Genomic DNA, 27631 nt, shown 5'->3' with positions numbered 1-27631 from the left:
TTTCTCTTTGTGCTTTATGTGGATGACTTGATCATTACAGGAAGTAATGCATCCATCATCAACAATGTTAAGGCTACTTTGTAGGACAGGTTTGTGATGACAGACTTGGACTACTACACTATTTCCTTGGTATAGAGATACATCAGTCTTCATCAGGGATAACACTATCACAACCCAAGTATGCTCTTGATCTTCTAGCTCGGTTTCATATTAGTGACTGCAAGGCTGCATCCATCCCATTCCTTTCAGGTGTTAAGTTAGAAACAAAGTGTTCCACTCCACTTGTTGATGTGACTTTGTATAGACAATTGGTTGGAAACCTTATCTACTTGACACATACATGCTCTGACATCTCATTTGTAGTTGGCATGGTTTCTCTCTTCATGCAAGAGCCACATTAAATTCATTGGAAGGTAGCCAAACACATCCTACATTACATCCAGGGTACACATACACATGGGATACACTATGCAGTTGGTACAAGACTTCAATTAGTGGGATATACAGACTTAGACTATGCAGGGGACCTTGATTCTCACAAGTCTACTTGAAGATATGTGTTTAATCTTGGTTCCTACCCCATTTTTTGACAGAGTAAAAAGCAAAACACCATTGCTCTTTCATCAACTGAGGCTGAGTATCGAGGAGCTTTGAATGCAACGACAAAGGCTATTTGGCTACAATAGATTTTGAAGGAGTTTGGATTTGATCTACCCAGACCTACAATCATCCATTGTGATAACCATAGTGATATTGAAATCTCAAAACATCCAATCCAACATCAATGGACCAAACATATTGAGGTTCATGTGCACTACATCAGAGAGCTGATCCATGAGCAGGTCATCACTTTGCAGTATTGTCCTACTGAGTAGCAGGTAGCCGACATCTTCACCAAGCCCTTCACAGAGGTCAAGTATATTCATTTGCGAGATCTCTTGGGGGTGAGGGATTTTTCACCAAGGGGGGTCGCATGATCCTTCTCTTCTATATTGTACATATCTCTCTTTTTGGAGGAGGTTTTTTCCCATGAGGTTTTCCCTCTTTCTCTGGCTGTAGAAAGATCTCATTGCATTTCAACATTGCATTGTACTTGGGTACCTAACATGGCCTAGTAGCTGGGACCCATTATGCATTTCATCAAAACTTTTGTGAGCTTAAGTGCATTCCCCTAAGTTGCACTTAAGGGGGGGTGTTAGTGTTATAATTATTATTTACACTTTATTTAAGTTTACTTAGGATAAATGCATTATTTTATTATTTCTTAGGTTAGACACCTAGGAGTTTGCGCACTCATATGAGTTGCCTTGTTGACAACACTAGAGTAAGCAACTCGAATTTAGCACATGGTGTCTACAACACTAGGGTTTGCATAAACAACTGAGTCGTCATGTAGACAACACAATAGTTTGCATTATTCTTTTAGCACATGGTGTCTACAACATAATTGTATGTGCTACACCTTTGTAAGCTTATCCTCTCATCATCACACTTACTCATGTGCTTAATGGAGAATAATCCACACTTGGTGGACATGTGCCTAGTTGTAAGAGTTATTATGTTACTAAATCTTAGACATTCTAGATGCATTATAGAGGCCTTTATATACAGGCACCTCTAGTGTACTATACATTGAATTGAATATCATATTGTTATTCTGATCATACTCTATTTGTCTTTTGTGCTAGTTATTGTGCTTCTTGGTCTTGGGTGAATTTTTTCCTAAGACAAATTCTTACACTTGTGTCATTAAAACTCTGCCGATTGGGAGTGTCTTCCTCTTTTGTAAGGGTTTTATGACATTGTGTTGGTCTTTAATGTGAGTGGCCACTCTCATCGAGATGGAGTTATGGTCAGACTTTAGCTCAATGGGGCAGTCCTCTATCTTGAAGTTAACTATCTTTGAGACATAGTCTTGAGAACATATGACATAGTCAACAACACTTTGTTTGTTGTGTCTTTTGCATGTGATACCACTCGATTTAGGCCATTTTTCCATGTCATACATATGACCATGTTGTATAAACAACATAAACGTAGTAATTCAACCCCAAAATGATTTACCTTTCTTGTGTTGTCCTGTGATGTTCTTACCCAATTTTGTGTCCACTCTTCCTTAAGCCAAACGAAATCTCTTTCCTTGTAACTTTCTTTGAGGCTAAGAGTTTGGTTGTTCGCTGTTCTAACGTTGAAATCACCTATAACATTATTTCCCCTAAGGAGCTAAAAGCTGCAATATCTTTTTTAAGTGTAGTGAATGAGTCTTCTCTATCCATTCTAAGTTTCTTATATATTTTTGATCCTTTAGGGACGAAGTAGCAAGCAACCACCATACTAGAAATCTAAGTCTCTGTTATTTTTATCCATATGTACTGTGTGTTTACATTTTTTTTCTCCAAATTTATAAATCTGCTCCAAGTTTCTTTAATTAGAGCAGTGATGCCTCCATGTCCCTTGCCATTTTCTCCTCTCTTATTCCATAGCGATACCTTCTTATATCTTTCAAAATTTAGAACCCTACATCCATTATGTTCAGGGGTCTCGATAAGCGTAATAATGTCATTATCTTTAACTACCAGCCTTAACCTCTTGAAGTCATTAAGACTACATCCATTATGTTCAGGTGTCTCGATAAGCGTAATAATGTCATTATCTTTAACTACCAGCCTTAACCTCTTGAAGTCATTAAGACTCCATTAATTTCTCACGGCACCCCGCTCTAGACACGTGTCACTATTTCTGGGAAGTCTTTATATGTCGTCACTTGAGCGATGGCTTCATGTGGTCTCCTTTGAAACCTCTGCCTTAAAGATAAGTGGCTGCTGTTCTTCTATTTATCGCGACAACATTGTGTGTTTTATCCTGTAAAATTGATGGCGATGTTTAGAAGAAAACGTATGCAAAGTGCAAACGTGTACCACCCTCACACTCTACACAATTATACAGGGTTGTAAGGATTAAATGGAATCTGGGAATGTTTAGACATAATTCTATGTCTATTCCCTAGAATTCATGGCTGCTAGCAATGGGATGCTCCTACGCAAATTCAGCCTTTCAAAACACTCGGGTTCTCCTGGTTTCCTCTCAAATAATCTATCTTCTCCAGCAAGATTATCTGGGCATGGAAATTACAGGCATTTATGGCTGAAGAAGAAAATATTTAAAGGAATACAAGCAAAAGATGAGAAGTGGGGAGGAGATAAATTGCCCCCCTTTGCCAATGGAAGTCCAGGGGTTGGGTGCCCTGTTCCTTTCGATCAGCAACCAGTAAATGAATATAAAAGCCTAGCCGAGTCAGATTTATTCTCGTGGGCAAATGAAGATGTGGGCAAATATGGGCTGCGTCTTTTGGGAATTGGGACAGCATTTACAGTATTTATAGGTATGCAATTTAAATATGTCGTAGTATGAAACGGATTTTCTCTTTGGATGGAATGCCAAATAACGAATTGAGGCACACTTATGCACATATTCATAAATCTCAACTACAGAAAGATGTCAAAATTAGACACGGCTATATAAACACTTGCAGTCGAATTCTGATTAATGGAGTATTAGATAAGACAGTAAAACAAAACTTGAGAACTCATTTTTAAAGTGGTTATGTATGGAAAGTTAGAAACTAGTTTTAAGTATGTTAATATGGATTACTACGTCTCGTGCAGAATCATACAAGCATTTCCAATCATAACCAATTACATAATCTCCAATCAGGATAACGGAATAATCTTTAAGATTTTCTATTTGTAAATCAGATGCCTTTAAAAACATCTACTAAAATATGTTCTTGACAGGACTTTTGCACAATTGCATAATATCTCCAATCATAGCATAAAAAACTTAAATCATAACAAACAAAACTTGAAATTTTTCTTTGAACTTGGATATCATTACAAGCGATCTTCTAAACAATTAAATATATCTTGGTGGGTCATATGGATCAATTTGGGCTGAAGGTTGCTAAAAGTCATTTTATGTTATCTTTACTCAGGATGGCCTGTGACAAGCCTGAGCGTGAATCCCGATCAAGAGCTACTTAAATGCGGAGTTGGGGCTTTGTGCGGAGGTTTATTAGTTGTCACCATGGCTGCTATACGAATGTATCTTGGATGGGCTTATGTTGGCAATCGACTCTTTAGTGCCACTGTTGAATGTACGTATGAGATTTCAGTTGTAAGAAATATTTCCGTTAAATTACATTAATATTTTGTTAAAAAACTGTTTGGTTGGTATGACTCTCGCCATATGTGAAATACAGAGATCCTTAAATTGGATGTATTTCCGATGCTTTTAGTGTTCTTCATCAGTCCTAATTTTCGTAGTTTTGGTTAATGTATTTTCGCTCATAATTCTAGCACAGCTGGACCTCATACCTGTGCACCCATGTTTTGAATGCCCCAGATGGGTGCTCTAGATCCATGCCTTGCTTATCTGGGCATGTATATCACTTGTTGTTCTTGACATAGCTTTGAGTTTTTACTTTTTAAGAATTGCGCATGCCACTCCATGTTTTTGGTTTCTTTAGATTTTCTTATATTCATTTTGAGCTTTGCATTCATATTGTATACTTTTTCAACCAAGTACTCTTTTTACGTTCCATTGGCTGGGACTACATGTAGGCATTGAAATTTAGATAAATTGAATTAGATCATGTTTGGTACCTTTCAAAAATATCTAGATTTTTTCATGAATTCCTCATCCTGCTATGCTTCTGGTCTTGCAGATGAGGAGACTGGGTGGTATGATGGAGAGGTATGTATTGTGAATTTTCTGTAACATCCTTTATTTTTGTGTTGAAGAATTTCGGCAATCAAAGTTCTCTTTCTTAATGTAATAAACTTTATTTTTTTCTATTTGCAATATGCACCCTTTGGTATACCTTTCTTTATTTTCTTGGCTTACTTCATTGAAAATTTAGTCATGGTCGAATTCGGAAAGTTGCCCATAGTTTGTTACTTTTAAAATTAGATAAGATTGTCCATAAAATAACTTTTTGCACAGGTATGAGTTCAATTTTAACAGATAATTGACATGGGACATACTTACATTTCTTCTTTTTGTTCAATTTTAAAGAGTGCACTAATTACATAATTAGCAACTTTTATTTCTGAGTTTGAAGATGGATGTGTGCTTAAATGCTGTTTGATTTTTATCTAAGTTGCCAATTCGGATTCTGGAGGGTTCAGGTACGTGGGTACGACAATTTTCCCCCCCTTACAGATTCAGGTTCGTCCATATATGTATTTATATATGTTCAATCATCGAAGTTACATATATAAAAAGAAGAGTGATACTCATAAATCCATAATGGCCACTAAAATTATAAATAAATAATTACATTACTGACATAGTTTCAGCTTATATGCATTACAAATTGACATCAATCTGAACATGATCAATAAACATAACTATGGGCTGGCTTTTACATATCATAAAAAAATCAATCCCTGACCTTCAAACAAATTGAAGTAGAATGTTGTTCACTACTGTCATTAACTAAAGGCATTACATAGACCAATTTTGACTTGAATAATATTACCAAATTGTTGCAAGACACTATCTAAAGCTGATACAAGAGCATGCTGATGAACAAATCAGAAATACATGCATCGACTGACCTACCGCCCTCTGGTATTTCGTGGGTGCCCAAGCTCTTTGTGGATCTTTTACAGAAGGACCCACAAAGAACCCATTAAGTACCCCATAAGAATCAGTACCAAAACTGTACCAGTACCAGGACCCGGGCCTAAACAGTAGAACCTGGTAACTGAGATTTTTATGGATGATTCAGTTGTTTCTTACTGTATGATGTGTTACTGAAAGTGCTTGTTTGAACTGCCTGAAATGGTCAAAACAAAGAGGAAAGTGATATTTAAGAAGCTTCAATTTTCTTCAATTTTCTTAGAGAAGTTTTGGACCGTGAATATAGCTGCCATCCCTGCAGATATTTTCTGTAGTTTCTCACTATTTGATGGACCAACATAAAACAAATAATTCCTTAAATTTGGTGTCCACTTAATGGATGCATCAGTGTATTAGACTCGTCTTTGCACAATGGGAGGGTGAGGGAAAATAATGAGTTCATAGTGGTAGCGTCTGGCAGTGTCATGTGATCAACTGTCCTTGGCAGTAATTGTATTTAATTTTATCATTGGACTTATGAGTCAGAAACAAATGAATAAAATAAATAAGTTATATCTTGTAATCTTTTTCTCGAAGAAGAAATTGATTTGTCATGAGAATGCCTTCAAAATAAACTTGGAATTGGACATTTGAATCTGCAATCGATAAGCAATGACAAGATGAATATACAAGGTTGACTGAGTCAGAACTGCTTTCCAATAACACGATCTAAGCGTTTTTTCTGGCCAGTAAAGACATGGGAAGCACTGAGAGAATGTTGAGAAATATGTGATGAGAAATTCAGAGATATTACTTTTGATGCCTCTGATATTTTATGGATGATCAATAAGTGGATATCTTAAGATCTGCCATTTGGTAGATGCAAACCAGTATTTCAGGCTGAGTTTTTTTTGGTGTGTGACGAGAACTACATATAAATATGATAACTTAAAACTAACAACAGGATTACATTGAAATTTGAAAACTACCTTCCTATAAAAGCTAGAAAAAATTATATTTGAGTATGTACTCCAAGGGATATTGACTCAGAATATTAATGAATGAAGGAAAACTTAGCTTTGAAACCCACAGCCGAGCCCTTTGTTGAAAGACCCTAACTTCCCTAACTTGTGCTTAGAACTGATCTAGTAAAAATCAAAAGTAGTCTTAAGTCTTGTCTCCAATAAGAAACTAATGACAAAATCCTCTAATTCTAAGCCACAGGGTTTTGCAACTATACATGACCCTCCAACTGTCAACAAAGAGGAAATGTTTAAGAAATGGGGCAACGAGTAGATAGTAAAATCCATCCTATAATGATGCACAAAATGTTCTAGCGGATGTACTCCACTGGAAAACATGATCTCCTAACTTCTTTTTCCTATATAGAAGGCACAAAGAATGGATACAAATATCATATAGTCTTAGTTTAGCTGCCAATCCATGGTGAAACACTAGCCATCTCTAGACTCTACATTTTAGTGAAGTCCTTTGTTTTCTCATAGTCTTCAACATCTTTGTCTTCTCAGTTTAATATGCTTAACTGTGCATATCCTGTCCAAAATATGGAGCAATGGCAAAAGTATATTTGATCCTGTTTTATAAACTTAAAAACTATTGTTTCACATCCAATCTCTCGAACAGTGGTTTATACCAGAAGCAATACATTTAAGAGACATCTACAGGCTTCAGGGAATCATTTTGCAAAGCTCTCATTGGGTTTGTTTGTCCAATTTGTCATAATTTTTGTCCTTGATTTAATTTTATATCGAGCCAAGCTAATTTTCATCAACCTAGAAGGCTATTAAGATGCCATTCAAAGTATTATGATTTATTTCTTAATCCTAAGTAATTTTTTAAATGGACGAAACTGATATCTGATTGCAACTGTGCATTCTTTCATGTAAGTGTCATAAACTGAATTTTGGTAGCATATGAAAAGCTTAAATTTCATTTCTTATGTTTTTATTTAATCAATTAAAGTTCTTGGATTTTGCTCCTGTTTATAAAAGTTGAAGATTGTCCCAAGGAGAATGTCTTTTATTGGTGGGATATGTGATGACAAATACAAGTATGCATACAGATTGGAAGGCAAATGTTCTAAATTCTAATAGACCATAAAACGCATAACTCAAAATGCTACAATGAATCGAAATGTGCATACAAGTTAAAAGCCAAAGACTTTTCTTTTAAGCAAATGTTTGATGTTTGAGTTTTCATAAAAACCATGTTCAGGTTTTCTGGCAAATCCATTGATCTATTATTTTACTGTAACCCCAAATTGCAAATGATGTACGAACAATTCATAAGCTAAACCACGTGTGAAAGGGTCACTTTTAATCTGGCATCTCCCCATATCCCTATCTGTATATGGATCAAGTACAGTTTGGAGGCATTTTAAATACAGCTGTTATGAGACAGGTAACATATCGATAAAATCTCTGCAAAACAGATGAAATTGTTTAAGTTTTGTGGATCTCTGATAGATAAAACTATTACAATAAATATGAGAACAATAGATGCTCTTACTTGTACCACAGTAATGCAGAGTCGTCCTTCAAATAATGGTGATCTTTGAATTGCTTATATGCTGAATCTCCTTCTCTGTATGTTGCTGATTAATATGGAATGTATACTGTATAGGTTAATGATCCTGTAGCAGGTGACAGAGGAGAAGTACTGAAAGTATTAATAATGATTGTTATGCAGATTGCTGGGTCTGAGATGCCGTGGATAGATGTCTTTCCCATCGATCTGCAATACACATATAAGTTGTGCAATGGTTATGACCCGTAGAGTCATGGCCACGTAGGGTTATGCCTCTACGGGGCATAACTAATGATAAGTTTAACACTAAACAAACACTACTTAACACAAGCAGTCGGCAATGCCTTTATATTACTGCCATTGACAATATTACAAGGCAGTCTGTCGATACCTAATCTGCCGTCAATAGTATCAATTGCATGTTCATGAAATCATTAATAACTCATATACATATATACATATATACGTGTGTGTGTGTGTGTGCGTGTGTGAGAGAGAGAGAGAGAGAGAACCACAGTAATGATTATCAGATAAGTATGATACAGATTTGCATATGACAGATTACTTCTATAGACGATATACATCAACACTCCCTCTAAGCAAGGGAGAAGTAATATACCTTAGATTTCAAAATAGAATATCTAATTACTTTATCTGATATTAACACTCTGAAACAGTGACTAGTCAGATAATAAAAATCACCAAGCTATGAACATTATCATAATGTACATTATAATCTCTAATTGTCTGAAACAATATCTAGAGTAATCATAATGAATATGTTATCTATAATTTCTAATTGCCCGAAGCAATATCTAGAGATGTCCATAGTAATAACTTAAAAAATTTGTTACGCATGATCTTTAATTGCTCGAAGCAATATTTAGAGATGTCCATGATAACAAATGAGTTCGTTATCTATGATCTCTAATTGCCCGACAATATCTAGAGATGTCCATGATAACTAGTCTATCATTTGCAAGATTGTCACCTTACAAATAATTACCTTCTGAATAAATATGTCCATGAAAGATCGTCACCTTTCATTACATATCTGATGTGATTAAACAACAATAGAAGCATAAACTCACATGAATTTAAAAAAAAATTAATTCCATATTCAATATTACAAATTAATCATACCAAGTTTTTCTTTGAAATATTTCAACTTCACTTTAGCAAGAGGCTTGGTAAAGATATTAATTGTTTGCTCATTTGTATAGATGTATTCCAGTTGAATGATTCCTCGATTCACCATATCTCAAATGTAGTGGTAAGGAATTTCAATATGTTTGGAACAATTGTGGAAAACTGGATTATTTGAAAGCTTGGTGCAACTTTGATTATCACAATGAATCACAGTGGGCTTCAAAGGTCTTTTGAACAAATCTGCTAACAACTTCCGTAGCCATACCGCTTCTCTAGCACCCAAAGAGGATGCAATGTATTCTGCTTCGGTAGAACTTAATGCAACTGAAGTCTATTTTTTGCTGGACCAAGAAACCATACCAGATCCTAGACTGAAGCAATATCCAGAAGTAATTTTACATTCAATAGGACTACCTGCCCAATCAAAATTTGAATATCCATGAAGTTCGATGTTGACTCTATCATATTTGATTCCCATTCCAATAGTACCCTTTAAATATTGCATGTAGATGTATCTTCTTTGGTGCACACATAAACTGACTCAAGATGTTAGTAGCATAACATATGTCAGGACGAGTATTCACCAAGTACATTAAAGATCCAATAATTTGTCTATAGTAAGTAGAATTTGTAGATTCTGATTTGATCATATCATCCTTCAACTTGTGTAGATTTACTTCCATAGGAGTAGCATCTGGTTTACATTCTATCATTCCAAATTTTGTTAAAATGTGGACTGTATATTTTTCTTGATTCAGAAGAATATAGTTATCATGTTGCCAAACTTCTAATCCAAGAAAGTAGCGAAGTAGACTTAAGTCTTTCATTTCAAACTCTGCTGTGAGTTCTTGTTTGCATTTCTTTATGAAATGTTCCTCACCTGTTATCAACAAATCATCAATATATAATACAAGTATAATCATATCATCACTATCTATTTTGAAGTATAAGTTGGGATCAACTTCATTTTTGGAATATCCTAATTTCATTAGATAGTTGTCTATCCTTTCATACCATGCTCTGTGAGCCTATTTGAGACCATAAAGCGCTTTCTTTAATTTACAAACATGAGTTTTGCTGTCATAAGTGTTGAATCCTTCTGGTTGCTCGATATAGACTTCTTCTTCAATTTTGCTATTAAGAAACGTTGTTTTGACATCCATTTGATGAACCTTCCATCCCTTGGATGCTGCAATAGCCAAGATGGTTTTGACTGAAGTATATCTAGCAACTGGAGCAAATGTTTCTTTATAATCAATGTCTTCTTTCTATGAGAAACCCCATGCTACAAACCTGGCTTTGTACTTTTCAACGTTGCCATCAGATGCATGTTTAATTTTAAACAACCATTTGGAAGAAACAACTGATTTGTTCTTAGGTCTTGGTACAACATCCCATACATCATTTTTTAATATAGAGTTATATTCTTCTATTATTGCTTTTTTTCAAGACTGATTTGAAAGTGCTTCTTTAACACTAGAAGGTTCTATTTTTATAAGTTTAGTTAACAATGCAACATAACACGATTGATTTCTTGTTCTTTTGCTCTCTCGAATCACTTCATTAGGTTCAATCTGATTTTCTTCTATCATTTTCCTAGCCCAAAGTGGCCTCTTTTTATTGTTGACATTTTCAGAATCCTCATGATTAGACATAGTGGAAGAGGATGGTTCAATATCAATCTCCCTCTCAATTTCTGCTTGTTGATTTTCATCTACTTCGGGAATAGATTCAGTAATGGATTCATCACTGTTTCTAGAAATATTAAAGGCAATATCTTCCTCAAATTTCACATCTCTGCTTATCTCAATTTTTCTTTAACCTGGAATGAAGACTCTGTTTCCTTTTGTTGTTTCACTATATCCAATAAGTATCCCCTTCTTTCCGGAATGTTCTAGTTTTGTTCTTTTCTCTTTAGGAATGTGGATATAAACTGGACATCCAAATATTCTTAGATGGCTTAGATCAGGTTTAATGCCTGTGAATACTTCTTCTGGAGTGGTGTTCTCCAATATTGAGTGTGGACATCTGTTTTGAATGTAGACTGTAGTGTTAGATGCTTCAACCCAAAAAGAAGTATGAAGGTTTTGATCGTGCATCATTGCTCTCGTAGATTCAACAATTGATCTATTTTTACATTCAACAACTCCATTTTGTTGAGGATTATAAGGTACATAAAACTCCCTCTTAATCCCACCAACAACGCAGAAATTCTTAAAAATATCAGATATGTATTTACCTCCGTTGTCTGACCTTAGAGTTTTTATTTTTTGTTTTGACAAATTTTCAACTAAGGCTTTGAACTCTTTGAATTTTGATAAAATTTCAGCTGATTCTTTTTGTTTCAGAAAATAGATCCAAGTTCTTCTAGAGTAATCATCAATAAAAATTACATAGAAGTAGCACCCGTTAAGAGAAGGTACAGACGTAGGACCGCAAAGATCAGTGTGGATCAATTCAAGTATGGATTTAGATTTGTGAACACTTTTAGGAAATGATTGTTTAGTATTTTTGCCTAAAGCACATCCTTTGCAAATGCTTAAGTGATCAATTTTGAGATTAGGTAAACCTTTTACAATTTTCCTATGGATGACAATGCACGATAGTGAAGGTGACTTAGCCTCCTATGCCAAATTTCAGTGGAATTTGAGGTTTCATGACTAAAAGCTAGGTTTTGATTATTACAAAGTTTATAAAGATTTCCATCTCTAAATCTGATGGAAATGGCTTTCTTGATATTAGTGTTCTTGGGCCAAGATAGAACTTTGTCCTCGTGGAATGTGATTCTGAATCCTTGATCAACAAGACCAGAAATAGAGACTAGGTTTCTCTTTATTCGTGGTACATATAAAACATTTTTGAGTTGTAGGGTAATTCTTGAATTTAGGTAAATTGAACAGGAACCAATTCCTTTGATAGGATGAGTAGAGTTATCTCCAATGGTAACTTCTTTTGAGGATTGTTTAGAGAAAGTTTCAAATTTGTCTTTGAAACCGATGATGTGCCTAGATGCTCCATTGTCTATGATCCAAGTGTTGTGGTTTAAGTTTAATTCACTTGAAAGGGCTAAGTAAAAAGCATAATTTTCTCTATCTTCTTTCTCTACACCTTCTTTTATTTCTGTTAAGGTTGCTTGAATTTTCTTCTTTTCAGGGCAGAAGTTATGACAGTGACCAATTCTATCACATTTAAAACATCTAACTTTGGACACCAATCACGTTGCTTATATGATTTGTGAGATTCCTTTTGTTGTATTTGAATTTTCTTTTCTTGTTAGATTTCACATAAAGTGCTTGAATTTATCCCTCTTGATTTGTACTTAGTCCTCTTGTGAAAAATCTAGATTCTTCTTGTGTGCATTCATTTTTTAATAAATCGAATTTAGGGAGTTCTAGTCGAGAGCTTAAACTTCGAATAAATGTTTCCTATGATAGAGGAAGACCTCTTAGTGCTATCATGCTGAGTTCTTTGTCATCAACTCGATTTTTCATTGTTGCAAGTTGATCTTTTAGTGCATAAATCCTTAGAAAGTATGAGGTTATAGATTCTCCATTTTTCATCTTTATATATAGTAGATTTTGCTTTAGGGTTAATAATCTACTAGTATTGTTGATTTCAAATGTATCTTGAATAGTGGAGAACATCTCAAATGCAGTTTTGAGACTAGATATGGATGGAAGAATATGATCTTTTACAAAACTTATTATGATTTTCTTTGCTTTATTATTATGTCTTTTCCATGTTACTTTCTCTGGTTCATTTTCAGGCATAGATATGTTTGATTCAATATATTCCTCTAATTCCATTTCCTTTAATATTATCATTACTCTAATTTTCCATGATGAGAAATTAGATTCACCCTCAAGCCTATCTTGTAGTCTCACATGATTCCCTATTTTAATAATATAATTTAGCCTTCTAAAAAAATCTGAGATTTTAGATTTTATTCTGAGTAATAGCTTTTCTTATCAGAATGGCTTTGATACCATGTTAAGTTTTGTGGATCTCTGATAGATAAAACTATTACAATAAATATGAGAACAATAGATGCTCTTACTTGTACCACAGTAGTGCAGAGTCGTCCTTCAAATAATGGTGATCTTTGAATTGCTTATATGCTGAATCTCCTTCTCTGTATGTTGCTGATTAATATGGAATGTATACTGTATAGGTTAATGATCTTGTAGCAGGTGACAGAGGAGAAGTACTGAAAGTATTAATAAGGATTGTGATGCAGATCGCTGGGTTTGAGATGCCGTGGATAGATGTCTTTCCCATTGATTTGCAACACACATATATAAGTTGTGCAACGGTTATGGCATGACTCTACGGGGCATAACTAATGATAAGTTTAACACTAAACAAACACTGCTTAACACAAGCAGTCGGCAATGCCTTTATATTATTGCCATCGACAATATTACAAGGCAGTCTGTCGATACCTAATCTGCCGTCAATAGTATCAATCGCATGTTCATGAAATCATTAATAACTCAAATACATGTGTGTGTGTGTGTGAGAGAGAGAGAGAGAGAGAGAGAGAGAACCACAATAATGATTATCAGATAAGTATGATATAGATTTGCGTATGACATATTACTTCTATAGACGCTATACATCAACAGAAATGACTCAAAACTGAAAAGAAGATTGAAAATAAAGTTTAAACGTCCCTATCACAAATAGGTGAAAATTACCTCTCTTGTGCCTAATTTGAGGGTTGTCTAAGAAATCTTTGGATAAGTATGTGTTTTAGATATTGTTACATGTGCAATATCCCAGCCTCAATGTTTTCATTCTCTTTCTATATTTGCATCGGATATTGTAGCTATATTAGTATCTGTATCTTTATCCATACCACATAGGTTGAAAATGATGCAATTAACGTGAATAAGAGTCAATAAACTTGCGTAACAGCTCAAAGAAGAGCTATTATAATTATAATATATGAAAGATCCATGATGCTACAAAAATTTAATTTAAATGCATAAATCAGAAGTAAAGTTCACATCCCAATGCACATTTTGTTTCTGAGTATAAGAGGATGGTTTTATATGATGTGCTTGTTAAATAAGCTGTGTGTTATTGTAAAATCTTTTGACAAAGGACGCTCAAATCCAACATAAAATGGAGTAAATTTTTCAGGAAGCTGCATTAGGGCAATAATTGCTTCCAAAAGGACAAAAAAAGCTGTAAAGAAAGGAACAGAGAATTCCAGTGTAATTTGTCCACAGCACACAACAGAGCAGTGCCAATGTTGACGATGCACTTCTAAAAATTGTATCAGATATGGTAGTAATTGTTGCAAAAAACTATGATATACAGGCCAATTGTGTGATGTTAGTAATAATATTGGTGCAAAATTTCTTCCATCTAATATCCCCTTTTGTAAATGCGCTAGTTCTTTCCCAAAATCAGAAATTCCAAGTAGAAGAAGAAGTAGACTAGAATTAGTAACATCATGTACCTGATTGAGACCTTGCAACATGTTAGGAAATCATTGAAACTTAACCCACAAAATAGATATTCCTTATTAGAGACATTAAAAGCATAGATCTTTCTTACCAGGGTTAGAAAGATTAATTTAATCACAAGTTATATTTAATTTATTGATGAACTTCAACCATAATAGAGCTAGGATAAGGAGCATATTGTAATTGGGGTGCCACAAATGATCCTCTACCTCAGGGCCAAGAGCTTATACCATCCTTCTTGGTCATCATGTGGCCCTTTGCCATCCATATGAGGGGGTTTACCTAGTGAGTAATTCTGTAGCTGTTCTCCTCTTCCATTGTGACCGTTATCCTCCTCCTTATGATTAGAGTTCCTTAACTTAATGGTCAACAATGGTAAGGATTTGGGAAGACTACAATAGGGTGTCCAGAACATCCTTCCCTTCTAATCCCAAAGGCAAGGGTGCTCCTTGCACCCCCTTGGCCTCATGGGACTATCCATCACCACCATGAGTTGGTGTGCTTTGAAGAGGACCTCATAACTGTTTTCCCTCATTGTATTCCCTTATTATTCCTACAATTTGATTACAGAAATCATATAAAGAATCCAGAAATTATTGCCTATATTCTATATAGAAAAGATCACATAAAAATACTATATTCTTAAATTGCATATAGTATTAAATTATTAATCATTCGTACCAACTTGCTGATATAATGCACAAAACATATAACTCGATCTGAGTCCTTATATCTTATTTTCCTTGATCAGTGTTGCTTATCTTGATTGATCATTCAATTGTTGTTGAATGATCAATATTGATGTGAATGAATTCCTTTACTTTGGTGATTTGAGGTATTGGTTAGTTATGATTAAGGTATTATTGATTAGATAATTGCAAAGTTACAATGTAATGAATTTATTTTTGACTTATCAGTGGATGATGATTGAATGAATGCTGATTTGATAGAGCGATGCGTGATTGCTGAATTGTACGTTTTCTTGATAACAAGATGAAGTGATGATTGTTTGCTTGATCTTGCTGAATTGATTGTTTGCTTGATTTGTTAAGGGATGGCGGATGCATGATGATGATTGATAAGTCCTCCTTCAATACTTGGAATGAAATCTCCTTTATACTTTATTGGTGAAGGGTTACCACCTTTCATAATAATAATTGAGTCACAACTTTTCATTATTGTCTTTGAGAATAATATATTATTCCCCTAACTGATCTCCCTCGGATCTCATCGTCAAATGAAACCTTCTCCCCTTTATATCTTTTAGTGTGAGGGAGAGTACCACCTCTTCATCCTGTATGCCCTTTCACAATCACCATCCTTGGAAGAGTGACAATCCTTCATCGTTTCCACCCTTTGAAAGAGTCTTTTGCAATTGTCACTCTTTGAAATAGTCACAACACTTAAATAACTTTTGTCTTTTGAAGGATTCACTTATTTTTTTTCTCATCTCTTTATTCTTTTCCATTAATTCTTTCTTGATTCACACCTTCTCTTTTGGCTTCCTTCTGCTCTCATGCCCTTTCAAATGAAGCTCTCTTTTCCCATTTCTATCTCATGTTCGAGGGAGTCACAACTTTTCATTCATGACTTTTGAGCATTCATTAAACTTAATGAATCTTTAATCATGATGTACTTTGATTTTATGTTCTTTTATGTTTTAAATTTATTACTATTGTTTATTATCAAATCCTATTTCAAAAAGGGTACATTATGCTTCACTACATGACGTGGAGCTAAGCCAAAAATTATTGGAATGGCTTATCAACATCTGCACAGCACAAAACAATATTCAAGAATAAGACAATTTGACCACAATATGTCCAAGTCCACCATAAATTATAATGAATCTGCTCACTTTTAGTGGGAATAGTAGAGAATGATCTAAGTGGTACACCTGGAGTCTGGACAATTTATATGAAGCTTCCTAGAATATAAATAATTTACAAACAAAATGGTGCAGATATTGATTTGGGTTTTCCTGTTACTCTACATAATGCAGTTAATATCTAATATGAGGTTTTTGAGATAGGATAGTTTACCATTGAAAAGATCAGTGATCAGTTTTCTACTGACTACTGAATCAAATTTCTGAATGTTTTTAGGGAAATACTCAGAATATGTATAATCTGGGAAGTGAAAAGGGAGAACTACTTTATTCTAACACTGGAAACTTGAGATCATTAATGGAAATTGAGAGTTAAATAAAAGACGGAATGATTATTGCCTGGATATAAGAAAAAGGATTTGTCAGCTACAAATCGTAGTTGGCTTGATATAAATATAGATTTGAACTTGAGGAAAAAAACAAAGTCCAAATTAAGGAATGGTTACAGTGACGATGATGGAGACTCATAATCATTGGATACCTCCAGGAAATATGTGATGTGTGTGTTTAAACTTAAAGAACCTGAGTTGGCGAGGAAAACGATTGTGAAGCTTTGCGATAAACAAGTCCTAACATGGATGGCTATATTGGGAATTTGATGCCTTGGGGGCAAATGACCCTTTCTAACTGAAATTCAGATTGCATCCAACCAGAGAAAGGAAAGTTGACTCTTCTCCAGTTGAACTAAGTAATTATCCAGGAGCATATAATATGATCAACTCTTGTCTTTTAGATTTCATGTCTCATTTGGGAAAAGAAAGGATGTCTGATCCCTCCATGTTCAACATTCAACTTTCAGGTTGATCGACCCTTCACCAGCCTAAACCTTAAGAATCTATTTATCGGATGAAGCATAGTGAGAGAATTAATTCATCAACATACAGTGAAGAAATTTTGGATTTGGGGCCATGTAACCATGGAGTTTGAGCTGTTATCTATTTAATATCTCATAATACATACTTCATGGACATGGTAGGATCCACTTTACACTCATGCCAATCATGGAGTAAACAGAGCATCCAATTAGGCAGCTACTCACGTTCTTAACAGAGTAAACATAGCATCCAATTAGGCAGCTAATCACATTCTTAACACAATTAAAGATAATATCACTCTTTTTCCAAATGAACTAACTCTGGGATATGGAAAAAGGTTGAGCCATCATAATGGTCTCTTGTACCTGTTAAGTGGAGTTAAGTGGAATACCAGAATACCCCTTGTAAGAGATGAGACAAGTTGTCAACACTATAATGCTAGGTAATTCAGTGACCCCAAAGTAGATGAAACTGAAATTCTCAGGAGTAACTCTAGGATGAAATCATAACCCATCATAATTCCCAACTCGAAGAAGGGCATGGAAAACAATGCTCATACACACATTTTCATGAAAAACACGTTTTCAAAAGCATTAATTTGACAATTCATGAAGTAAATCTTCATTCTCCCATTCTTTAAAATCACAATTTACACAAATCATAATTTTCCAAAATATCAATTTATCGAAAACCAGAGATTTTCCAATTGACCATTAAAAAGCTTGAAATTTACCAAAATAAAAATTTCTCAAAATTCAAAAATCTTAAGGTACCCTTTCACTATCAAGGTGCCCAACACCCATTCTAAACTATAAAATTCAATTTCCAAACAAATCCCAAAATTTTTGGCATTATAATGGCGTTTGGGTAAAAATTTATAAAACTTTCTACAAAATAAATTCTAGCGAGTCATAATTGGAAAAGAAAACTGCATTGGGAGTTTTTAACGCTTCCCCAATCCTATTCCAAACAATCAAATTGAAAAAATGATCAAAAGAGGAGAATTTATTTTTTTGTCTAAATTTTAAATAGGAACAACTTCAAGCACACCTCATGAATGCATAAATCTACATGTTAACATAATTTCCTACCAATTTCTAATCCTATGCTTCAAATTCCATCAAATTTGACTGCCATTTGCTCCCACAATCAAATTATGGAAATGAAAATGCACTTTTTTCTATTTCTCCCTTTTCCAATTCTCACTCTTTGAAAACAAACTGAAATAGTCAAATTTTGTTTATTTATTCCAATGATTACAGATAACCCTAATATTTTCCGAAACCAAGATTCCATAATTGGTATTCAACATGTAAATCTATGATTTAAATCTATATAAGCACAATACGAAAACACTTAATGCTCACAATTAGATCATGTAACAAGTATTCCCGATCCAAGATCTTTTTGGAAATATTGTAAATTGACTTCATTTATGCTCTTTTCATGCAAATCCAATAATTCATTGAAATTTATAAAACCACATTTTCATATTTGATTTAGAAAAAATAAGAATTTAACCAAATGTTGAAAACAACATATATAGGGCATTCACATAGGTTTTGGTCTTCCTGAATCATACCAAATATGACATTTGGGTTTACACTGATAAACAAATAGGGTATCACACTCATATCAGGTACAATAGGTATGGCAAATAATTAATGCCAATGTGACACCTCCATATAACCACAATTAGGATATGCTTAGACTTGTGGAACTGGGTTAAGTAATGCCTTGTACTTGTAATCACTTAATGCACATTTCGACAAAACTACTCAATACATATTTCAATAGCTGAAGCACTGAATAATCATCCAACAAAGTCACATTACTGTTGGCATAACTGTCTTGAACCTTGAAGACTGATCGATGGATTCAGTTATTAAAGATGTTGTCATTGATGTCAAGGTACAAGAAGGAACTAAGACCGATTGGGAGCAACGAACAACAAGGCACATTAAGCTAGGATGTGCGACTCTAGCTCACAAGGGTGATCAGAGAGAGATGAAGTTTGGGCCCAACAGAGGCAATAACAAAGGTGATCCACTTAGATGAAAGCACACTAAGCGAAAACAATATGAGCAAATGGATGTCAAGCGAAAAAGAAGGCAGATCGACCAGTGACCATACAAGATGGTTTGGCCAAGTCAACAAGGAAAGCATTGAGCAGGATACCCGTGACTGCCACGTCATGAAGAGGGTAGGAGTGCACTCATTGCTGCACTTAAGGAACAATCGGGAGAATTCAAATTTGATTTCTTTCCAACAAGAGCAAGTCATCAAGGACACATGACACCCGTGACTCCTGCATGAACACACTACATCTCACAAGAGTGACTCAATATTGTACGCGAAGTCAAGCTAGAAGTAGGGGTGAGAATTCAAATTTTGAATCCACTGATTAGGGCTTCAAAGCCAGACAAGAAGGAAGTATAAAAGAAGAGAGTCGAAAGAGAAAAGATTAGATTGTTGAGTGATTAGCCAGAGAGCCAAGAGAGCCGAGCTAAGTATAATCTCAAGGTGTGAAGGAGAGTGATAGAAAGAAGTCACTGCCGAAGAGTTAATGAATGTGCTGAGGAGAAGCTAGTAAGCCAGAACAACACTAGTGTGATCGTGTGCAAAGAACAAGCAGAGCCAAGTGCACAAGTGGTCAAGTCTGAAGTTGCAAAGCCAAGAGAAGGTAGAGCATAATTCTAGACAGGTCAAGGGAGATGGAGGAGGATCTATATCAAGCTAAGTGTAGTAGCTACTTTATTAGATCATTCCCTGTTGTTTACTAATCTCTACAACAGTAAATCCCGTCGAGGGTGGACCCTAATAGGTTCTTTGTATCAAATCCCCTAATAGGGTGACACATTAGCTTGTGTTCAGAAGTCCTCTAAGCTTGTGACACATTAGACTTTTAACAGGTCTTATCAAAATCCCTTAACCAGGTGACACCTAACAGTGCCTTTGAAATCTTTTAACAGAGATAAGCTCTTGACTGGGCGCACTTCAGGAGAGTGCAAGCTTTGTGAGGATTGACTCACACACCGTGGTTTTTACCCTAGCTGGGTTTCCACGAGATAAATACTGTGTTATGTGTTGCTATGTTCACGTTCTTTGTTTTTACTTAATCCTGACCGGTTAAGTTGCAGCAAGCACAAGCCTGTAGTCAAGTGTGAAGTGTGATAAAAGTGAAAAGTAGCAACCAATGAGTATACTGACCTGGACCAACAACTACATCCATAAATTTGTTACATTTAAACAATACAATCATGATAGCCTTTGATTACAACATCAATAATTATGCACGTGACTATTAACTGAAACATAATAATAAAAATTCAGGTAAGCTCGCAACACATACTCCTAGTTAAATAACTATCTCCATGACTAAATTCACTTAACAATAGCTTCAAAATGTGATCACCTGGCATCACAGCATACATCTGTTGCAGATGCATTATATATCTTAGGCTAGGAATAGGTAGGCATTACGAATCTAACCATGGTTCTCATAATTAGGCATTTAAGAGTATAAACTGCCAACATCTGATATTCCTCACTTCTTGTCATTGCCAACAGACAGACAGCTTCAAATAGGAAATGCTGAACTTTCTGCTGGCTAATGGTCTTTCTTTTTCCTAGAGGCTTGTCGACATTTACATGAAACTTTCATGATGCTTTCAATACCTGAGAGCAACGTTAAAGTACTCATTTTTAGATAGCCATTTTGGGCAAATTGAGCCCGCTTGTTACCTCACTCTCTATCAGCTTAGGTTTCAGATGGTTTAGAACATTCTGCTTGCCTGTGGTTTTTAATAAACTAAGAGCTTCTAGGCAAGTCATAATTGTGACTTCACTATCTGTCACCATCCTTTTGTTTTTTGCTTTGGTCACAACATAGTGTTAGGAGTGTATTGTGGCCTATTTCTTCTTAGGTCCAGCTCTACAAGTAGATAGGAGGTTATTCTATCTAATAGCTATTTTAATATCAGATGGTTTAGAACAAATTGCTTGCTTGTTTCCATGAACTAGGAGCTTGTAGATGTCTACATGAAACTTGCATGGTACTGTTAACTTATTTTGAAGTACCTTTCAGGTATCCAGATTCCAGATTTTACTACTGTTTATCTATGAATTGTTACAATGCTAAATCTATGATTTTACCACTAAATAACATTCAGATTTAACTATTCACAAATAATACGATGAACTATGAAGAAATTAAAAAACATAGAATTATACCTTTCTTTTACCTTTTCTTCAGTTTGACTCCATTGTTCTTCTTGTCCATGATGATGGCTCTCATAACTGATCACCTTCCAAAATAACTTCAAAGATTTGAAGAGTGGTGAACAATGCAATTAGAGTGAAACTAGAATGCTAAAATGCTCAATGATAATGTATATTAAGCTAAAATGATAAATTAGCTGCTATATTACTAGGCCAATACACAAGAATGCTTGAAATGATCTCCAAATACTCTATATCTCTAAAATGCTATATTGCTAATTATAACTATTCCAAAATGAAGGAATGGGGACTCCTTTTACAGGCTTTGGCTTACCTTGATCCCATGTGGCATAATCCAAGGGCTAGGATTGATTCTTGGGACAATGGATGGTTGGTTGAATTTGAATTGGTTTAGAGGGCAGAGAAGAAGTAGGGATTGGTTGGGATGTGAGAGAGAAAGTGGTGAGATGTTCCTCCTACATTGACAACTTGGAGGCTTATGCGGGAGGGAGAGAAACTTGTCAAATGTCTCTCCATGACCAAAAAGAGAATGGTGGAAGAAGGCTTGAAGTTATAGGAGTCTAAGGACGAGTGTCCTTGAGTCACCTTTGACCAAATGAGGTAGAGGGACAATGAACTAAAGGATAGTAAAGGTGGCAATGACTTGGTCTCATGAGGACACAGTCATGTGACTTAGTCCTGTGAGGCTACATAGCCTCTGTTTCCTTTTTGAATCAGGACACTTTGTTGAAGATAAATAGCTAATTTGTAATTTAAATAAATTACTTTCATTAGCCATGGGTGAGGTGGAATAAGAGACCTAGTGATATGATAACAAGGTAATTAAATGGTTTTTAGAAAACTATTTAAATTGAATAAAGAAGACCTAGGCTAAGAAGAATAATATAAAGTGAATTGACTTGATAAATTAAATAATTTATTTAGCAATAGTAGGAATATTAACTAAATAATTAATATTTAATTAATTTTCTCAAGTCATTTTTAGGTGTATACAACTTGGCATATCATAATTGTTACCTCGCATCTATTACCATTTTTTGTGTGGCTTGGTCACACAACATGGCATTAGGGGTGTGTTCCACCTTTTCTTGGCTTAGGTACATGGTCTACATATTAGTTCGGACAATATGTGTTAATTGAAATCTATTCTAATATCTTCAGGCCCTGGGGATTACCTTTAGTGTCTGTTAGAATAATATTTACATATAATTAATTGTCAATAATGTAAATAGTTAGTTTAGATTTCGTAGTTCTGTTTAGTTAAAATATCTATTATTCAGTTTTTAGTCGTCTTCAGTCTCTTTTTATAAATTCTTGCAATGTAATTGCCTATAAATGGTTCTTCATTTCTCATTAATATCTTTAGGCTTCTTTTCTCAATTGTTTATAAATCTTGGGAAAGTCGAACTAGTATCTATATCACATTCTTAATCTCAATACTGTGAGCTTCCATAAATTGTCTTTACAATCAGATTTGCAGGTGTGAATTCAATTGGAACAACTAACCCTCATTTTTATGTATTTGCATTTAAATATATGTTGATGCGAACTATTTTAGCATTTTTCCTTTTGGAATGTATTAGTTTTCATATGGTTTAGATGGATGTTTTCTAGTTTTTGACCTATGTGGTTTATAATAAGGTCTCATGTTATTAAGGTTACTTAAGTCTTTGTTATTGTCTTATTGTTTTCTTGCCTCTAGGAGCTGCTTTATAACATGCCATTTAGAGGAATATTGTGTACATTATGGTATTGAACACCTCAATGAGGCTTTTGGTTTGTTTGTGGCATACTCAATCAATTCTGGGTGATAAGATGACCCAGAGGTTTTTTGTGTTTGGAAATGGTTCAGGTACTTTGTAAATGATTTGTTTGAAACTTTGATACTATCTTCTTTTGTTTACAAGTACACAACTTTACTGAGTCTTGATCTCAGTATAGTCTGTATATGCTCTGTGAATTTGCTCGTTGAGTTCATCTGAAACAAACCTGTCGTGTATTCGAGGATGATTTCTTGTGCCTGAAATGAACTTCAGGTGACCTCAGGGTTCAATGGATCCAAATTTTCTTTTCATAATGAAAAAGAGGTAAAAAAAGGAAGTAAATAAAGCTTTTTGAACTCTGAAAGCAACTACATTAGCTGCACTAACAGCATAAAACACAAAAGTAAAACTACTCTTCTTACCTTGTATTTTTTACTCACCCAAAACTACAATTTTACTTCTTGATCAGGGCTGCAACCCCTTTAGTTATTAAACATAATGTTCTTACTACTCGCATGCCTTGCCAAGTGCTAGGTAGATACCAGTAATATCAAGGAGTTTGCAACATGAAGGATCTTCAATTTAAATTGATTTTTATTTTATTTTAAAAGTTTGTTTCCATTCTCCATTGGCTTTCTCTTTATTAATGGTTTGTTAATTTTTTATAGTAACATTTTTAAGACTAGTAATAGCAGCTTCGGTTTGATTTTTTTTATTTTAGTTTTTCAATTATTTTATTTTATTTTTACTATTATTGTATAACTTTAAAACATCTAGATACTAGTAGTTTGAAAGAATCGCTAGAAATTCTAGCTCTATGGGTCAAAGGTTGATAAGGATTTCGATAGCAATTCTGTTTCATTAAACCACAATGATTTAGCAACTTGATTTAGGAAGGGGTTATGCTTGGCTTTGTAACAGTGTTAGAATGAGTATAAGAACTCATGCAGTCAAATGAAGCCCATTTCTGTGTGATTTGCAGCCATAGAATGAGAGGTTGTGATGGATTGATTGAACATGGGTTGGCAAATACACAAATTCTTTTATATATCAAAGAGAAAGAGGAAGTAGATAAAGCGGCTGAAAAACACTTATCGAAGTCTCATTCTTTGTCCAAAAATGGATCTTGATTGAGCAAGCCACCTAGAACATAGTCTTCTATTCCAATAGTGGCTGCCACACATTCATTTTTGGTGATGTTGTCTTAAGAATTTCCCTTCTTATCTACAAAAGAGTATGAGAAGCAAGCCCATTAGAAAGGGCATTGGAGAATCAAACAAGTGACAATTACAGTGAATTCATTGTGCATTGTATTTGTTCTATCCAGCTTATTTTTAACCTTTTAAGATTACCATGTTAGTGGAAAATAGTGAAGGAGATCTGAGAGATCCCCTTAAGGTTACATTGGTTTTGCTATGACGAGGTGTGCACTGCCTCATCTTCCAAGACAATTAATACATAGATACTTCATGGCAGCTCATTAGGGAATCGTGAGTGGAATTGCAGTGTAGCATTTTTTATGGACCCAAAGATTATATATGGGCCACTAATTAGTGTTGCTATATTGTGCCGGAAAGGGGTAATTTTATTGAAGATAGTTGATTGTGAGGGTTAGGTGAAGGATGGGATGGATTTTCATTGTCAATATCCTCATGGAATCCATTCCAATGTTGGGGCTGCAAAAGTTTGTCCAGGGTCATAAGAGGCAATGGTAAAAATTGTAAAGTTGTAGTGTGGTCGGTAAAAGTGAGCTACAGGCACATATTTTGGACACCATATGCCTTTCAGCTGCTTAACTTGATGCAAAAGATGGACACCTAGATGGAATGGATAAGCATAAAACCAGTGAAGCAAAGATCAACAAAAAATTGTGAAATTGTTGCTCACCGGCTATGGCAATTTGAGTTGGTTTAGATTACCGATTTAAAATTGTGCCCTAAGGGGCAATTTTATTGAGGGTAGATGAGCTAGGTGAAGGATGGAATTCATTGTCAATCTCCTCATAGAGCCCATTACAATGTTGGAGCTACAAATTATTTGTCCAGGTCATAAGAGAATGCTAAAAATCATGAAGTTCTAGTGTGGTTGGTAGAAGTGAGATGCAAGCACTTATTTTGGACACCAAATGCCTTTCACTTGCTCAACTTGACAATGCAAAAGATGGTCACCTAGATCAAATGGATAATCATTGAACTAGTGAAGCAAAGATCACAAAAACTTGTGATGGTTGTTGCTCACAGAGTATGGAAATACGAGCTGGTTTAGAATCTTTAGATTACTGATTTAAAAAAAAACTGCCACATTTTTTGATCACTTAAAAAACACAATTTATTTAGGATAATTGGGACTCCTGATTTATTCACAAGAATAAAATCTCTTAATGAAAAAATTGTGCACCCTAAATTTGTGGATAGCTGAAAAAAGTAGAATCGTTAATGTTTGTGCATTTCAACTTGTCATCTCACACAAGTGAGTTGAGTACAAGCAGGGGTTGAGGTGGCTTTCAGATATAATGCTAGAGCATATTAACTTGAATGCTTTCATTGCACAACTTTCCTTGGCCTTGATTGTTGATGATGGGCATGATGTTGCTACATAGAATATACATAGCATAGCTAGTGGGTTAATGTTGGCATTGCCTATGATTCTAAATATAACGAACTGATTGAGTATGTCGATGCTCATGATGAATAACATTATGATGATTTATGATGAGTTTCCATGTGCAGTCGAACCATATTGATGTAGTTTCACCAGGAAATTTGGCATTTGGTATTGAATTCTCAAATATCAGTTTTGGTTTGTGTGCGCACGCACACACTATACCCAAGCAGTACTGAACCTGGATTAAAAAAATCAGCGGACAAATTGTACCTGAATCTGAATAGTCAACTTAGGTTTTAACATGTAATTTTCCTTAAGGTCATACAAATGCTTAAACTTGATGGATCTTTCTGTGCCCATGCAATATGATTATGAATTTCTAAATCTCAATGAAATCAACATATGATTTTGATCCTCTAGTGATTTTACCATCTGCATATAGAACTGAAGTGAGAATTGTGGTTCATGTAGCTAATTTTTAAAATTTGAATAATTTGCATAAGTTGAATTTGACAACATGTTGGCATATGTTCGGTTTCCATCAAATTTTACACTCATTTCCATTTTCCAAAGAAGTTCAAATTCATACAATGAAATTATTGTCATGGAATTTATATGTATTTAAATCTGAACTGGCATCTAAGATATTCAATTTTACATCTTTCTTTCCTTGCAGGTCTGGGTGAAGCCTCCTGAAGTTTTGGCACGAGACCGATTACTTGGTTCTTATTCAGTAAGCTTTGTTAGATATCTTAAAAATCAATTAAGAAATCTGAAATCTCATAAAATTTTAATAAATTTATAAATATAAAATCCAACTTTATTTCTGCAACTCATGCAGGTGAAGCCAGTTCTGACCAGAGTGAAAATTACGTTAGTTGTTCTTGCAGTATCGTTGTTTTCTGGTATTGTTCTGTTTATTAGCCTTAAAAACCCACGGGTAGATTCCTCACTATCTGCGGAGGTTAATGAACCTTTTGGGCAAAGAGCCTACAGTGATGCATCATCAAGATTATTTGAACCTGAAGCATTCACTGGCGAGGTTAAAGAATCCCAGCTTGCTGATTATTGTCGATGAAATTTGACCATTGGTTTATGTTTGTCGCTTGTATATTACACATTCAAATTAGTTCTCTAATTTATTAATTGCCACAGCCTTTAATATATTCCTCCTTGACGTGGAAATTGATGAAGCATTTGGATGAAGTGTCTATATTTGCATTAGCAAGATTGTGCAAACTTTTGCAATGTAGAATTCAACGGCAAGGGAGAAGAATCTTAACTTGAATATATTTATCATTGTTATATGGTGTTACTTGGACGGTGCATTTGGATGTATTTAACATTGTGATTCTCGAAAATTGCTCTCAGTTCGAATATGATTGAGTGCATAGTTTATTTCATAATTTCCTGAACAAGCCATTTGATAGGATGGCATATTCAAGATCTCTTTCATGCATCTTGTTTACCTATTCTGTAGAACACATTTATTATTTATATGCAGTATTTATCCTTTCTGGAGCACCA

General features: G+C 34.7%; 1 protein-coding gene across 1 annotated transcript; it reads left to right on the top strand.

Moving 5' to 3' along the window:
* The first annotated feature begins 2927 nt into the window (after nt 1–2927).
* Nucleotides 2928–27631, top strand: LOC149550399 (uncharacterized protein ycf36-like). The gene is made up of 5 exons (XM_089793421.1): nt 2928–3382; nt 3992–4153; nt 4724–4752; nt 26781–26837; nt 26946–27631. The coding sequence occupies exons 1-5, from the start codon at nt 3013–3015 to the stop codon at nt 27180–27182; spliced, it is 855 nt and encodes a 284-aa protein (XP_089649547.1). The 5' UTR covers nt 2928–3012; the 3' UTR covers nt 27183–27631.

The sequence above is a fragment of the Cupressus sempervirens genome, chromosome 7 (genome assembly GCF_028749045.1).
Source record: "Cupressus sempervirens isolate cs-2001-9-10 chromosome 7, ASM2874904v1, whole genome shotgun sequence".
In the NCBI taxonomy this organism is placed as follows: Eukaryota; Viridiplantae; Streptophyta; class Pinopsida; order Cupressales; family Cupressaceae; genus Cupressus; species Cupressus sempervirens.
This window is presented reverse-complemented; position numbering and strand designations above follow the sequence as displayed.

Excerpts from the sequence above, each read along its gene's own strand:
- LOC149550399 (XM_089793421.1), top strand. The coding sequence starts at position 3,013 with ATGGCTGCTAGCAATGGGATGCTCCTACGCAAATTCAGCCTTTCAAAA. Across the intron at positions 3,383-3,991 it reads AGCATTTACAGTATTTATAG|GATGGCCTGTGACAAGCCTG; the intron begins GTATGCAATTTA and ends ATCTTTACTCAG. Across the intron at positions 26,838-26,945 it reads GATTACTTGGTTCTTATTCA|GTGAAGCCAGTTCTGACCAG; the intron begins GTAAGCTTTGTT and ends CAACTCATGCAG.